Consider the following 17,563-nt stretch of genomic DNA (forward strand, 5'->3'; position numbering starts at 1 on the left):
CCTCCTGAATTCAATTTTGGACTATCTGGCGGACCCTCCTCACCAGTACCAGCCGTTCAAGGAGCTCAAAGGCTGCCCGTCACAATGGAAGGCAAGGGTTTAAGCTGTGGTAACACAGACTGTGGCAATTTTTTAACTGAATCCTAAATAGTATCACGTCACTTGGAGGCTTACTGAAATGCGAAAATTTCTCAACTTGAGAGCCAGCGTGGACAATTAGATTAGACAAGCCTTTTAAATGTCTGTTCGCTTGCAAAACAAAAATCCTTATCTATGATTCACCTCACTCAAATGGCCTTGACGCTGCTCACAACAGAAGGAGGCTGTTCTGAAAACATCCCCCGTGATAGCGGCTCTGAACCCCCCTTCCTCCTCCAACAACACCTGGGAGTTGAACTTTACAAGTAACGCCTGCAGCGCGACTTCGGGCCTATAGACACAACATCTACACCCTGGACAATGAGCATATGCACACAAACCCCCACCCCCATCCCACGCCTTTGCCACCGCTTAAATTCCTCAGGGGTGATGGACGGCTGAGCAGCACTTTAGATAGCAGCAGCCCTCCACTCTATCACCTCGGTTGCAAGTTTTGTGGATTCTTTTTAACATGTTTATGTGTGCCTATGGGTATCAAGTTATTTTATCTTGGCCTTAGTCTGGACCCCTCCCTAAGAGCCCAGTCTGAGACCGAACCTAATTTTATTTATCTCCCCACAGCCTTTACCTATTTCCCATCTTTCTAAGGGGCACGGATGTTGGCAGACCCGTCAGTGTTCCTGTTCTGTCTCCCTGAATGAAGTTGTGCTGAAAGTCTGAATTTCCCCTCGGGGATTAATAAAGTATTTCTGATTCTCATTCCGATGTCTACTGATTAGTTGCAAGTACATTTGAGTTCACACTCCAAGCGTTAATGTTTTCCTCACCTCCGCTTTGACAACCATTCCTGGTGATTCCAGTCTGCTTCTCTTGTACGTCTGAGGTACAAGTCCATCGTCAAGGTCCAGTATGGATCGAAATTTCTCTGTTTCGGTCTCATAGTCCTTCAAATATCAATCAGTAAAGAATTATCAAAAAGATTTGTAGCGATGACAGGGTGGTAAAGAACCTTTTTACCTTGATAGCCTGTTGGTAAAGTCGGCCATTTTTGGATAAGTTGTTCATGTCGGATTCCTTCCTTGTAATATCAGACAGCAAGTTCTGCAAACAAGGTAGATGATGCAATCAATCCAATCCGATAAGACATTTAGTGGTACAGTCATCCCTTTGATTGTTGCGGCTTCACCACATTGTATATTTTAAAAGCATGTTCTACATATTTGGGCCTGAATTAAGTGCTACATTAAATAAGTTGTATCACAGTACAGTTTTTGTCTTATTTTCTATTATTATGTTGCTGTGGTAAAAATACTCACCAAGTGGAACTTCTGTTTTATGGTTAAAGCGGAACAATGCTAACAACCCGACAGCTAATGTTGGTACTTTCTTCCCCATGACAATCACCTTCAACTCCTGTCTCATCAATAATGCGAAACGCAAGACGTCCCAGTGCTAACACGCCACTTAATGCTAACAAGACTGCTATCAGCTACATCAAACGACCCACATGACATTGGTGAGCCTTTGGCCGTGAGCGATGTGGAATGACAACTCAGGACACGCAGCACGGAATGCTAACAACACACTAATGGTTGTAGCTGTGCCTGTCACGTTGACCAAGTTCTGGCAGAAAGATGAAGGCCCATGGTTTCAGCACATGTAAGCCCAGTCCTAACTTAGAGGAACAACCCAGGATGTGATTAAACATTTCCACGCAGTGGTCGCGTTGTAGTGGCCGGGTGACAACTGTAGCAATAAAAACGCAAAATTATACTCAAAATTTACAGCCGGAATTGTATCTGACGAACCATTGGATTGTGTTTGCTCGCCAAAACCAAAAACAACTCGACTCCCTCTACAATAGCCTTGGCAAAGCCTTGCTGTAAACAACCCAGCAAGACCAGTGCAGCGAAAGACGACCTGAAAAACCCCTTGCCACTTCTTCAAAGTTACCTCAGATGTTGACTCTGTTCCAAAAAACGCTGAGCGGAAAGACCTCCAGGCTGATAGACAGACAATGCACGCACCTTTGGACTATTTTGTGATAGAGCTATTCTGTTCTATTCTTCTATTGTACATTTATTAATCCTACTTTGTGGTCAGGCCTGGGACCAATTAGCCGCAATAAAAAAAGCGCATCTGTGATTCTGTTGCTAACCACGCTCACCCTCTGGTTCTTCAGTTTGGTCTCCAGCTGTCTTAGGTCGTCGGTTTCAGATGGCTCGTAGTTAGGGATGCGAGAGAGCCAGTTGTTCAAGTTGTTGTAGTCGTTGCGATAATTACCGTACGACATCTTGGCCCTCTGCAAACTTTGGGACCTGCGATCAAACGAGTGTGAAAAAGAGAACTGCGAGTTGTTGTTTTTCTAGATGTGTATTTCCTGTTCTTCTCATGGCCATCTAACCTGGTGTCGATCTGATTGTTGAGGATGTTGAAACGCTTGTTGAGCTTCTGGACATCAGCTTCCTGCCTCTCAATGTCTGGGCAGTGCTCTTGGAACTTGATGGCCATTTGGTCACAGCTGGTTTTGGCCAAGCGTAGGTTCTGCTCTGTCTCATTGATCACAGACCTTTTGGACCTCAGGTCTCCTGCGATATCCTGCCAGTGTAGAGAGGGACATTAGTCCAATACGACATAACACGTGAAATGCAGGTCTTCAGAAAACACAAATAAACCCCACGGGAAATGTTGTGACTTCATTACCGTTGGGGACCCTCAAATGTGGTGAGTGTTAAAGGTCCAAAAAGGCTTCAGTCAAAAAAGTCTTAAGAGTAAGTGTTATATTGGCAACTTGTCCAGGGAGTACCCAGCCTTCCGCCCGAATGCAGCTGAGATGGGCTCCAGCGACCCCCCTGCGACACCGAACGGGACAAGCGGTAAAAAATGTATAGATATATATATATATATATATATATATATATATATATTCATGTATATATACATACATATATATATGTTTGCATGTATATACATACATATATATATATATATATATATATATATATATATATATATATATATATGTATAGATACATACATATATATATGTTTGCATGTATATACATACATATATATATATGTCCATCCATCCATTTTCTACCACTTATTCCCTTTTGGGGTCACAGGGGGAGCTGGCGCCTATCTCAGCTACAATCGGGCGGAAGGCGGTGTACACCCTGGGCATATCGCCACCTCATCGCAGGGCCAACACAGATAGACCGACAACATCACACTCACATTCACACCACACTCACATTCACACACTAGGGCCAATTTAGTGTTGCGAATCAACCTATCCCCAGGTGCATGTGTTTGGAAGTGGGAGGAAGCCGGAGTACCCGGAGGGAACCCACGCATTCACGGGGAGAACATGAAAACTCCACACAGAAAGATCCCGAGCCTGGGATTGAACCCAGGACTGCAGGACCTTCGTATTGTGAGGCAGACGCACTAACCCCTCTTCCACTGTGAAGCCCATGTATGTATGTATGTATGTATATATATATATATATATATATATATATATATTTGTATATAATTTTTTTTTAGGGCTGTCAATGGATAAAATATTTAATGGTGATTCATCGCAGTTTGTTCATAGTTAGCTCAAAATTACTCATGATTAATCGCAGATAGATATAATTTTTCATCATTAATAAGATCATTTTCAAATTTTTACTAGCCTAACTGGACAATTAGTTTGTTTTAATGTACCGTATTATAAGGCGCACTGCCAATGAGCGGGTCTAGTCAGGTCTATTTTCATACAAAAGGCGCACCAAATTACAGGGTGCATTAAAGGGGTCATATTATTATCTTTTTTTTTTTCTAATTTGTAAAGGGCTTCTTTGTGGTGTAAATAACATGTAATGGTGGTTCTTTGGTCAAAATGTTACATAGATGATGTTTTACAGATCATCTTCAAACCGCTTTCTGACAGTTTCTTCAGGATGCGCTGTTTTGTGGGTGGTCTTATTTACGTGGCTCACCTTCGACAGCATCTTCTCCCTGTCATCTTTGTTGTAGTGGTGTAGCGTGCAAGGACGGGAGTGGAAGAAATGTTAAAAGATGAAGCTAACTGTTTTAATAACATTCAGACTTTACTTCAATCAATAACGGAGCAGCATCTCCTCATCCAGAAACAACAACATGAAATGTGTCCCGTGAAAAACCGTCCAACTGGAACTCTCTAATAACTAAAGTTCCTTGGGTGAATAATGTAAACTCACTACACCGGTATGTTTTAGCGTTTTCATGGCAAGTTTACAGACATATAGAAGTAATAACTTTACACTACCTTAACACCTCTTCAAGTGGTGTGGCTTCACAGCTTACCAAATTGGTACTAAAACATTTTGATAGATTTTTGAGCACTGTGAGTAATGTTCTATATTTTCAATGGAACATACATATAAAATGTTGATGTTGTTTACTTGAGTCATATTGCAGTCGACACATATCTCTTATGTGTGACTGTCATCATATTGCAGTCTACACCTGTCTCTTGTGTGTGACTACCATCTACTGGTCACACTTATCATTACACCATGTACCAAATAAAATTGCTTCGAGGTCGGTAAGCAAAACCAGAATTATTCCTTACATTAGTCACACTGGGTTACAAGGCGCACTGTCGAGTTTTGAAGAATAAAAAGGATTTGAAGTGCGCCTTATAGCCTGGAAAATATAGTATTTGTTTCTAGCAGAAATGGGTGGATTTTGATAAAACTTTCAGGAAAACGTCAGAAATGGGATAAGGAACAAGTGATTATATTTTGGGGCTGATCCAGATCACAGTCTGGATTCAGAACTTTTTGAAAAGGATTCTACTAGCAGATGTATTTATGCTTTTCTACATCCTTCTCATTTGGGCTCGTAAGAGGTGATTTCTCTCTGTTAGAACGAACAACTACATTATTACAGCGTGTCCTGTGAGAATCTGCATGCTGCAGTGATCTCCTACAACCTCCAGGTAGCATCTGTGAACAGGTAATACTGTATCTCTTTCGGACTTGTCTTGTCGACTGTCCTGTCCTGCTTTAGTTGCGGGGCGGGGCCAACACCAACCTACTGTACACTACAGAATAGAATATCTTACTGCCAGTTCTCGTTGGGTTTTCTCCAGCGAGGGAATGTCTGAAGGAGCCACATCGTCTCTGGCCAGTCTGTTCTCATAGCTGGACAGCAAAGTTTTTCCATTTTGGAGAGAACTCTCCAGCTGGTTGGAGTTCTTCAGCCTGAAGAAAGCGAAACATGCAAATGTGGCGTATGTAAATATGGGGAGCAACGAAAAGACCCTCGCCAAGTTGGCCGCGTACTTGTCTTGACTGCTCTGAAGAAGCTGTTCCAGGTAGGTGTACTTCCTGTTGACGTCGTCCACCTTGCTGTGCAGGTGGGGCGCGCTGGCACTTTGTGGGCTGGAGTTTAGGAACTTCCTGGCCTCCTCCACCTTGGACTGCTTCTCTGGCTCGATTCTATGGACCGCGTTGGCAATGTCCTGGAAAAGAGTTTGTCAAGAAGAGGAGAGAAGGTCGAGACCAGCACAGTGCGACCGCAGCGCTTTACCCTAAATTCCTGCAGGCGGTCGGCACTATCTTGCAGTGGCTTCTTCAGCTCCAGCGGGGGGCGCAGTCGAGCTTGAATGGCCTTCTCTTGTTTGTCGATATCGGCGGCAACCTTGTCCAAACCCGCCATCATCTGGCGGCACTGCTGTTCCTCCTTGTCTGATGGCACAAATATACATTATAAATATGAATATGTATATATATATATATATATATATATATATATATATATATATATATATATATATATATATATATATTTATTCATACAGTATATATACAAACCCCGTTTCCATATGAGTTGGGAAATTGTGTTAGATGTAAATATAAACGGAATACAATGATGTGCAAATAATTTTCAACCCATATTCAATTCAATGCACTACAAATACAAGATATTTGATATTCAAACTCTATCCATCCATCCATGTTCTACAGTACCGCTTATTCCCTTTTGGGTCGCGGGGGGCGCTGGCGCATATGTCAGCTACAATCGGGCGGAAGGCGACGTACACCCTGGACAAGTCGCCACCTCATCGCAGATGTTAAAACTCAAAAACTTTATTTTTTTTTGCAAATAATAATTAACTTAAAATTTCATGGCTGCAACACGTGCCAAAGTAGTTGGGAAAGGGCATGTTCACCACTGTGTTATATCACCTTTTCTTTTAACAACACTCAATGAACGTTTGGGAACTGAGGAAACTAATTGTTGAAGCTTTGAAAGTGGAATTCTTTCCCATTCTTGTTCTATGTAGAGCTTCAGTCGTTCAACAGTCCGGGGTCTCCGCTGTTGTATTTAATGCTTCATAAGGCGCCACACATTTTCGATGGGAGACAGGTCTGGACTGCAGGCAGGTCTGTCTAGTACCCGCACATTTTTTTACTCCGAGGCCACACTGTTGTAACATGTAGCTTGGCATTTTCTTGCTGAACTAAGCAGGGACGTACATGATAACGTTGCTTGGACTGCAACATATGTTGCTCCAAAACCTGGATGTACCGTTCAGCATTAATGGTGCCTTCACAGATGTGTAAGTTACCCATGCCTTGGCCACTAACACACCATCCTACCATCACACATGCTGGCTTTTCATCTTTGCGCCTATAACAATCCAGATGGTTCTTTTCCTCTTTGATCCGGAGGACAAAACGTCCACAGTTTCCCCCCAAAAACTGAAATGCGGACTTGTCAAACCACAGAACACGTTACCACTTTGCATCAGTCCATCTTAGATGAGCTTAGGCCCAGCAAAGCCGGCGGCGTTTCTGAGTGTTGTTGATGAATGGCTTTTGCTTTGCATAGTAGAGCTTTAACTTGCACTTAGAGATGTAGCGACCAACTGTATTTAGTGACAGTGGTTTTCTGAAGTGTTCCGGAGCCCATGTGGTGATATCTTTTAGAGATTGATGTCGGTTTTTTATACAGTGCCGTCTGAGGGATCGAAGGTCACGGTCATTCAATGTCGGTTTCCGGCCATGCAGCTTGCGTGGAGTGATTTCTCCAGATTTTCAGTAACTTTTGATGATATTATGGACCGTAGATGTTGAAATCCCAAAATTTTTTGCAATTGCACTTTGAGAAACGTTGTTCTTAAAATGTTTGACTATTTGCTCACGCAGTTGTGGACAAAGGGGTGTACCTCGCCCCATCCTTTCTTGTGTTCCCAATTAGCCTGAACACCTGTGGAATGTTCCAAATAAGTTTTTGATGAGCATTCCTCAACTCTATCAGTATTTTTTGCCACCTTTCCCAACTTCTTTGTCACGCGTTGCTGGCATCAAATTCTAAAGCTAATGATTATTTGCAAAAAAAAAGTTTATCAGTTTGAACATCAAATATGTTGTCTTTGTAGCATATTCAACTGAATATGGGTTGAAAATGATTTGCAAATCATTGTACTCCGTTTAAATTTACATCCAACACAGTTGCCCAACTCATATGGAAACATGGTTTGTATACACATCCATATGGACATTAACATTTGTTTTATATATATATATATATATATATATATATATATATATATATATATATATATATATACATATACATATATATATGTGTATATATATATATAAATGTAAACATTTTTTTACTGTATATATATACATATATATGGACAACATTTGTTTTTTATATATACTGTATACACATATATACGGACATTAACATTTAGTTTTATTATATAATTATGGACATTAACATTCGTTATATATGTACTGTATATGTATACATACATATACTTAAATGTATATACACATACACATATATATATATATATATATTGACATTAAAATGTGGTTTTATATATACACACACAAATACATATGTATGTATATATACATATGTGTATATGTATGTTTATATATATATATATATATATGTGTGTGTGTATATGTATGTATATGTATATGTGTATGTATGTATGTAAATATATATACATAGTTCCTTCATGTCACAGTAAGTGTTTTTTGTTCATAGCCAAGTTTGTTCTCCGCCTTGTGCCCGCCGTTTTTTTGGACCCTTCTGTTTGTTCTTGTTTTAGTGTTGAATTAAATCATGTTTACCTACACCATGCCTCCCGCCTTCTCTGCATCTTAGGGTTCGTCAGCTACAATATGTGACAGTTACACAACAACAGCAAGCCAGGAGCAGGCCTGCTAAATGCTAAGCTAGATGCTAAATGACCGAGTATATTAATTAGAGTTAACAATTGTTGGTGTGCACAAGTAAGGGGAGTGTTGCTAGCGTCGATACCCAGGGTAGTGTCAGCACATGAGGTGTGAATAATATGGCGAATGTACCTGCACCACCACTGGCCTTCTTCAGCTCATCAAAACGCTTTAGCAGAGCTCCTTTGCTGTCTGCCATCTTCTGCTTGACAGCATTCTGCTGTGCAGCCAAACTGTGAGCACACAACGTGGCAAACGTTAACAAAGAAACCATCTCTTTTCACATTGCATTGCACTTCCATCTTGTTTATGCCACCATCTAGTAGTCCAAGTTACTTATGTTGGGGCGGCATAGCTCGGTTGGTAGAGCGGCCGTGCCAGCAACTTGAGGGTTGCAGGTTCGATTCCCGCTTCCGCCATCCTTGTCACTGCCGTTGTGTCCTTGGGCAAGACACTTTACCCACCTGCTCCCAGTGCCACCCACACTGGTTTAAATGTAACTTAGATGTTGGGTTTCACTATGTAAAGCGCTTTGAGTCAATAGAGAAAAGCGCTATATAAATATAATTCACTTCACTTCATAGGGTATTGTCCCTGTTCCATTTACTGAGCTGTTTGCGCACGCGCCAAAAGTCTACAAATTTTTTTTATCCTAATGAACAATTTTTCCCACTAATTAATCAATCAAACCTGTTTTTTACTTCATTGTCAACACATTTCTGCCAGAATGATATTTTATTTGGTATGCTTCTCAAAGACAGAAACACCTTGCAAAAAGTTGTAAAAACACAAATGTACATTTTAAACATTCACATTTACAATAAAATGTATTTCAATCTGAAATCCCTTATAGTGATAAAAAAAAAAAAAACATACATTCTTGACTGTTTTGTTGTATTTGTTCTCCACTTGTTTCTTGCTTACTGTATTTTGTATTTTATTTATTGCTATTCTGCATCTGTTGATAAATAATGGTATAAAACACAATATTTTTCCAAAAGAGACATTTAAAAACAGTTCAAAGCATGAAGTGACAATGTCAAATTATCGTCAACTACACTGTAAAGCTGAAAATAACTTTTATCCATCCACATTGTTCATTATTCAAATTTGAAACTTTCATTTTAGCTTGAACTCTCGATTATATTGCCATTGCTAAAAAATGCTGGTAACTGAAATTATTTTGCTATCCAAGTAATTTTACTGCTGATATTTTGTTATTTCTTGCAATATTTTTTACGATTTGAAGTCCACAAACTCCAGCAGTACAGCAGGAAATTGTGCGAAGGCTAGGTGGTTGAACTTTTTTGATTTACATTTTTGATTTTAATATTTTTTAGCTAGTTAGTTAAGCTTTTTCATTTTTCTTTTTTCAATATATTTTTTTAGCCAGGTGGTTAAGCTTTTTTCAATTCCATCCATCCATCCATCCATTTTCTACCGCTTGTCCTTCTTGGTTAAGCTTTTTCTTTTCTTTTTGTAATTTCAATTTTTTTTTTTAGCTAGTTGGTTAAGCATTTTGAATTTTTTTATTTTAATGTTTTATTTTTAATTTTAATGTTTTTTCAGGTGGGTGGTTAAGCATTTAAAAATTGTTATGAACTTTTTTTTCAGCTAGGCTGTTAGGCTCTTTTTAATGTAGTTTTTTTCTTTGAGCTGCAACCTTATCGTGGTAGAGGAGTTTGCGTGTCCCAATGATCCTAGGAGCTATGTTGTCCGGGGACATAAAGCCCCCTGGTAAGGTCTCCCAAGGCAAACAGGTTCTAGGTGAGGGATCAGACAAAGAGCAGCTCGAAGACCTTTATGAAGATGAAAAATCATGGACCCAGATTTCCCTCGCCCGGACGCGGGTCACCGGGGCCCCCCTCTGGAGCCAGGCCCGGAGGTGGGGCACGATGGCGAGCACCTGGTGGCCAGGCCTGTTCCCATGGGGCCCGGCCGGGCACAGCCAGAAGAGGCAACGTGGGTCACCCCCCCAATGGGCTCACCACCCATAGCAGGGGCCATAGAGGTCGGGTGCATTGTGAGCTGGGCGACAGCCGAAGGCAGGGCACTTGGCGGTCCGATCCTCGGCTACAGAAGCTAGCTCTTGGGACGTGGAACGTCACGTCACTGGGGGGGGAAGAGCCTGAGCTAGTGCGCGAAGTCGAGAAATTCCGGCTGGATATAGTCGGACTCACTTCGACGCACAGCAAGGGCTCTGGAACCACTTCTCTCGAGAGGGATTGGACCCTCTTCCACTCTGGCGTTGCCGGCAGTGAGAGGCGACGGGCTGGGCCTCCCTCCGGCTTCGGGTGGGGGGGACGGGTCCTGACTGTTGTTTGTGCTTATGCACCAAACAGCAGTTCAGAGTACCCACCCTTTTTGGGAACACTCGAGGGAGTACTGGAAAGTGCTCCCCCGGGTGATTCCCTTGTCCTACTGGGAGACTTCAACGCTCACGTTGGCAACGACAGTGAAACCTGGAGAGGCGTGATTGGGAAGAATGGCCGCCCGGATCTGAACCCGAGTGGTGTTTTGTTATTGGACTTTTGTGCTCGTCACAGTTTGTCGATAACAAACACCATGTTCAAACATAAGGGTGTACATATGTGCACTTGGCACCAGGACACCCTAGGCCGCAGTTCCATGATCGACTTTGTAGTTGTGTCATCGGATTTGCGGCCTCATGTTTTGGACACTCGGGGGAAGAGAGGGGCGGAGCTTTCTACCGATCACCACCTGGTGGGGAGTTGGCTGCGATGGTGGGGGAGGATGCCGGACAGACCTGGGAGGCCCAAACGCATTGTGAGGGTCTGCTGGGAACGTCTGGCAGAGTCTCCTGTCAGACAAAGTTTCAATTCCCACCTCCGGAAGAACTTTGAACATGTCACGAGGGAGGTGCTGGACATTGAGTCCGAGTGGACCATGTTCCGCACCTCTATTGTCGAGGCGGCAGATCGGAGCTGTGGCCGCAAGGTAGTTGGTGCCTGTCGGGGCGGCAATCCTAAAACCCCTTGGTGGACACCAGCGGTGAGGGATGCCGTCAAACTGAAGAAGGAGTCGTATCGGGTCCTTTTGGCTCATAGGACTCCGGAGGCAGTGGACAGGTACCGACAGGCCAAGCGGTGTGCAGCTTCAGCGGTCGCGGAGGCAAAAACTCGGACATGGGAAGAGTTCGGGGAAGCCATGGAAAACGACTTCCGGACGGCTTCGAAGCAATTCTGGACCACCGTCCGCCGCCTCAGGAAGGGGAAGCAGTGCACTATCAACACCGTGTATGGTGCGGATGGTGTTCTGCTGACCTCGACTGCGGATGTTGTGGATAGGTGGAAGGAATACTTCGAAGACCTCCTCAATCCCACCAACACGTCTTCCTATGAGGAAGCAGTGCCTGGGGAATCTGTGGTGGACTCTCCTATTTCTGGGGCTGAGGTCGCTGAGGTAGTTAAAAAGCTCCTCGGTGGCAAGGCCCCAGGGGTGGACGAGATCCGCCCGGAGTTCCTTAAGGCTCTGGATGCTGTGGGGCTGTCTTGGTTGACAAGACTTTGTAGCATCGCGTGGACATCGGGGGCGGTGCCTCTGGATTGGCAGACCGGGGTGGTGGTTCCTCTCTTTAAGAAGGGGGACCGGAGGGTGTGTTCCAACTATCGTGGGATCACACTCCTCAGCCTTCCCGGTAAGGTTTATTCAGGTGTACTGGAGAGGAGGCTACGTCGGATAGTCGAACCTCGGATTCAGGAGGAACAGTGTGGTTTTCGTCCTGGTCGTGGAACTGTGGACCAGCTCTATACTCTCGGCAGGGTTCTTGAGGGTGCATGGGAGTTTGCCCAACCAGTCTACATGTGCTTTGTGGACTTGGAGAAGGCATTCGACCGTGTCCCTCGGGAAGTCCTGTGGGGAGTGCTCAGAGAGTATGGGGTATCGGACTGTCTTATTGTGGCGGTCCGTTCCCTGTACGATCAGTGCCAGAGCTTGGTTCGCATTGCCGGCAGTAAGTCGAACACATTTCCAGTGAGGGTTGGACTCCGCTAAGGCTGTCCTTTGTCACCGATTCTGTTCATAACTTTTATGGACAGAATTTCTAGGCGCAATCAAGGTGTTGAGGGGTTCCGGTTTGGTAACCGCAGGATTAGGTCTCTGCTTTTTGCAGATGATGTGGTCCTGATGGCTTCATCTGACCGGGATCTTCAGCTCTCGCTGGATCGGTTCGCAGCCGAGTGTGAAGCGACCGGAATGAGAATCAGCACCTCCAAGTCCGAGTCCATGGTTCTCGCCCGGAAAAGGGTGGAATGCCATCTCCGGGTTGGGGAGGAGACCCTGCCCCAAGTGGAGGAGTTCAAGTACCTAGGAGTCTTGTTCACGAGTGAGGGACGAGTGGATCGTGAGATCGACAGGCGGATCGGTGCGGCGTCTTCAGTAATGCGGACGTTGTACCGATCCGTTGTGGTGAAGAAGGAGCTGAGGCGGAAGGCAAAGCTCTCAATTTACCGGTCGATTTACGTTCCCATCTTCACCTATGGTCATGAGCTTTGGGTCATGACCGAAAGGATAAGATCACGGGTACAAGCGGCCGAAATGAGTTTCCTCCGCCGGGTGGCAGGCCTCTCCCTTAGAGATAGGGTGAGAAGCTCTGCCATCCGGGAGGAACTCAAAGTAAAGCCGCTGCTCCTTCACATCGAGAGGAGCCAGATGAGGTGGTTCGGGCATCTGGTCAGGATGCCACCCGAACGCCTCCCTAGGGAGGTGTTTAGGGCACGTCCAACCGGTAGGAGGCCACGGGGAAGACCCAGGACACGTTGGGAAGACTATGTCTCCCGGCTGGCCTGGGAACGCTTTGGGATCCCCCGGGAAGAGCTAGACGAAGTGGCTGGGGAGAGGGAAGTCTGGGTTTCCCTGCTTAGGCTGTTGCCCCCGCGACCCGACCTCGGATAAGCGGAAGATGATGGATGGATGGATGGATTTTTTCTTTTAATATTTTTTTTAGCTAGTTGGTTAAGCTTATTTATTATTTTTTTATTTGAATGTTTTTTTAGGTAGATGTTAAGCTTATTTTATTTGTAATTTTAATGTTTTGTTTTTTAGGTAGGTGGTTAAGATTTATTTTTTTTTTATTTTAATGTTCTTTTTAGCGAGGTCGTTAAGCATTTTAAATGTTTTCTAAATCAAGTTTTTTTTTGCGAGGTGGTTAAGCTTTTTTTATTATAATGTTTTTCTTTAGCTAGGTGGTAAAGCTTTTTTTTTCAAAATATATATTTTTCAGCTAGGTGGTTAACCTTATTTAATAAAGTTTTTTATTTCAATGTTTTTTCTTTAGCTATCTGGTTAAGCTTTTTAAATTTTTTATTTTAATGTTTTTTTTAGCTAAGTGGTTAAGCTTTTTTAAATTGTTTTTCTTTAGCTAGGTTGTTAAGCTTTTTTTATTTTTTATTTTAACTCATTTTTTTTAGCTAGGTGGTTAAGCTTTTTTATTTATTTTAATTGTTTATTTTTTTAGCTAGGTGGTTAAGCTTTCAGAAAATTGTTCATTAAAATATTTTTATAGCAAAGTGGTTAACCTTTTTTTAATGTACTTTTTTTAAATGTTATTTTAGCTAGATGGTTAAGCTTTTTAATTTTTTTATTCTAATTTCTTTTAGCTAGGTGGTTAAGCTTTTTTATTATTTTTTATTTCAATGCATTGTTTTTTTAGCTGGGTGGTTAAGCTTTTTTAATGCACATTTTTTATTTTAATGTTTTTTTAGCTAGATGATTAAGCTTCTTTATTTTTTATCTTAATATTTTTTTTTTAGCCAGGTTAAGCTTTTCAATTTTTCTTTACATAAACATTTTTTTTAGCTGGGTGGATGAACTAATGTCGTTACCATTGGGCTAACAAGTGTTTGTTTCAACACGATTAGCTTACAATGGTATTATTTTTGTGCTGTTTTATTTCGCGAGTTCGCTTTAGCAGCTTTGCAAAAGTACCATACACACTGTGGAAAAATATTAATATATGCACGTATGGTTTCGCTCTCATTTTTCATGAGCTAAACTCAAAGGTCAAAAATTTGTATGGAGAGTGTTTTGAATTTTTCCAATCAGGCTTCATAACGGGTGAAATGCTAAAAAATAGTGCACAAAGTTCAGTGAGCAGGTGTGTTGACATTTTGCGTTGGTTACTGCTTTTTTACTTCTTTGCACCATGACTGGAGAACGCTGTTTGCATCGGGTCATATAAATGAATGCTGTGGAATCATACAGCTCAATTAATGGTCCTTAACCTGAATTACTAGCGTTGTCCACTAGATGGCGAAATTATAGCTGCATCTAAATTGATAGACCATGAAAATAAATAAAATACAATTGTACAAACTGACTTCTCAGAGATGGCCACTGCCTCCGGGTCAGTCGGGGGAATGGTGAAGCAGATTGCCGGAGCAGACAGCGTCTGTCCACTCGCGTCCTTCACGTCCCACTTGGGTCCATTGTTGCGCAGCAGAGTGTATCTGGCGCCCCGTACAATTTGCCCCTGCAACCATTGAAAAAGTGCAAGGTGTCATCGTTTGAAAAGTCTTCCAGTCAGTAGTGACAAGGGACACAATTATCAAAACATGCCAAAAGCAGGATAAAAATACAGATGTTTAAACCGGAGTATGTCGTTTCTTGATGCGGAAAGACATTATTGTCGCTTGTGTTCATGCCAGTGTAGTATCTGCTAGTCTAAGAAATAACATGTTTTGCTGGCCAGTTCTTGTAAACCGTGGCCCATGGTCTTGTTTTTTACGATTTGAAGTCGTAGGTCGTGAGTTGAAATCCCGGCCGAGTCATACCAAAGACAATAAAAATGCGACCCATTACCTCCCTGCTTGGCACTCAGCATTAAGGGTTGGAATTGGGGGTTAAATCACCATAAATGATTCCCGGGCACCGCACCGCTACTGCCCACTGCTCCCCTCACCTCCCAGGGGGTGATCAAGGGTGATGGGTCAAACGCAGAGAATAATTTCGCCACATCTAGTATGTGTGTGACAATCATTGGTACTTTAACTTTTTTTTTTAATATAGGTGTTTTATTTTAATGTTTTTTAGCTAGTTGGTTAAGCTTTTTAATTTTTTTAATTTCAATGTTATTGTTTTTAGCTCGCTGGTAAAGCTTTTTTAATTTTTAATTTTAATGTTGTTGTTTTTTAGCTAGTTGGTTAAGCTTTTTTATTTAATAACATGTTTTGCCGGCCAATTCTTATAAACCTTGGCCCGTGGTCTTGGGCAGGTAATAAAGTGTGACATACGCAGCTGAACAATATATACTTCACAATAGCAAGGCGTGGCCGAGCTGAGACAGTTCTACATTCTTTGACATTAATATGTTTAAAACGATCAAAATCAAATCAAATCAAATCAGCTTTATTTATAAAGCACATTTAAAATTTACCACAGGGGTAGCTAAAGTGCTGTACAATAGGCAGGTTAAAAGATAACACAAGAAAATCGAGCAAACACAACACAACACAAACAGAGCACGATAAAAACAAAAAAAATAAAACTAAGAAACAGGTTCACAGTAGGTGCATTATGGGACGCCATAGCAAGATGGAGATCCCAGAGTGTTAAAGGCCATGGAATAAAAGTGTGTTTTTAAGAGCGATTTAAAAACAGGAAGAGAGGAGGCTTATCTAACACTCAGAGGTAGGTCGTTCCAGAGCTTGGGAGCAGCAGCAGCGAATGCTCTGTCACCTCTAAGCTTCAGCCTTGTGTCAGGGACCGTCAGTAGCTGCTGATTGGCAGATCTTAGGGATCGGGTGGGGCAGTAAGGCTGAAGGAGGTCGGAGAGATATGTTGGCGCGAGGTTGTTTAGACGTTTAAAAACAAATAGAAGGAGTTTAAAATGGATTCGGTAACGCACAGGGAGCCAGTGAAGGGTCGCTAATATAGGGGTGATGTGCTCACGTCTGCGGGTCTGTGTTAGCAGACAAGCAGCAGAGTTCTGCACGAGCCGCAGGCGGACGAGGGAGGCCTGGCTAATGCCTACATACAGGGCGTTGCAGTAGTCTAAACGAGTTGAGATAAAGGCGTGGAAAAAATTCTCAAGATCATGTCCTGACAGAAACGGTTTCACTTTCGCTATTTGGCGTAGTTGATAAAAGCTTTTTTGTACGACGCTGCTGATTTGTTTTTCGAACTTAAAATCTTAGTTGAACTTTACCCTCAGGTTTTTGACACAGTCGCTGAGATACGGGGACAGAGTGCCGAGGTCACCGTTGGGAGAGAGAGCGACTTGGACCGAACAACATAACTTCTGTTTTGTCTTCATTTAGGTTCAGGAAGTTAACTGAAAGCCAAGCTTTGATGTCGTGCAGGCAGTCAATGAGACGTTGGACTGTGTTATTTTGTGCCATGGGAAAGTATATCTGGCATTCATCGGCATAAAAATGAAATGCAATACTGTGCTTCCTGATAACAGAACCAAGGAGGAGAAGGTAAAGCGCAAAAAAAGGGGGCCAAGGATTGAGCCCTGGGGGACCCCATGTGGCAGAGGAGCTGTGGAAGACATAAAGTTGTCTATTCTTACACACAAACTCCTTTCAGTCAGCTACGACCGGAACCAGTTGAGGGTGGCGCCCTTAATGCCCACACAGTTCCCAAGACGAGTGATTAAGGTGGCGTGGTCGACCGTGTCAAAAACATGTATGCATTACATGTAATTATGAATGTTTTTACTTTAGATATATACACACATCATGTACAGTATATATTACATGTTATTATTATTGTTACTACTTTACATATACATTTTCAGCGTGTTTAAAAAACCTTGATGGGGGTTTTTTGATGTTTTTAGAGCATTTTATAAACTGAATAGAGCGACTTCCATTAACGTCATTGTTAAAGTTAAAGTTAAAGTACCAATGATTGTCACACACACTAGGTGTGGTGAAATTTGTTCTCTGCATTTGACCCATCACCTGGGAAGTGAGGGGAGCAGTGGGCAGCAGCGGTGCTGCGCCCGGGAATCATTTATGGTGATTCAACCCCCAGTTCCAACCCTCAATGCTGAGTGTCAGGCAGGGAGGCAATGGGTCCCATTTTTTATAGTCTTTGGTATGACTCGTCCGGGGTTTGAACTCACTACCTAACGATCTCAGGGCGGACACTCTAACCAATAGGCCACTGAGTATGTCTAAGGATTGTGAAAGATAGGCAAAAAAAAAAAGGTATAGTTCTCTTCAAGTGGTGTCTGATATTTCAGACACCAAAACAGACGA

The 17,563-nt window shown here is 42.6% G+C and overlaps 1 protein-coding gene across 1 annotated transcript in view; it reads right to left on the bottom strand.

The window, feature by feature from the left end:
* The window catches only part of ppl (periplakin), a 46,972-nt gene that overhangs the window by 7,304 nt on the left and 22,105 nt on the right, over window positions 1-17,563 (bottom strand). Inside the window, exons 12-20 of the mRNA XM_061905915.1 lie at window positions 14,678-14,829; window positions 8,472-8,572; window positions 5,665-5,822; window positions 5,418-5,596; window positions 5,198-5,336; window positions 2,504-2,697; window positions 2,267-2,417; window positions 1,117-1,200; window positions 927-1,043 (exon numbers count right to left, since the gene is read on the bottom strand). Of these exons, the coding sequence (XP_061761899.1) occupies window positions 927-1,043; window positions 1,117-1,200; window positions 2,267-2,417; window positions 2,504-2,697; window positions 5,198-5,336; window positions 5,418-5,596; window positions 5,665-5,822; window positions 8,472-8,572; window positions 14,678-14,829 (1,275 nt within the window). The remainder of the gene's footprint in view (window positions 1-926; window positions 1,044-1,116; window positions 1,201-2,266; window positions 2,418-2,503; window positions 2,698-5,197; window positions 5,337-5,417; window positions 5,597-5,664; window positions 5,823-8,471; window positions 8,573-14,677; window positions 14,830-17,563) is intronic.

This window comes from Nerophis ophidion, linkage group LG07 (assembly GCF_033978795.1).
Source record: "Nerophis ophidion isolate RoL-2023_Sa linkage group LG07, RoL_Noph_v1.0, whole genome shotgun sequence".
NCBI classification, from domain to species: Eukaryota; Metazoa; Chordata; class Actinopteri; order Syngnathiformes; family Syngnathidae; genus Nerophis; species Nerophis ophidion.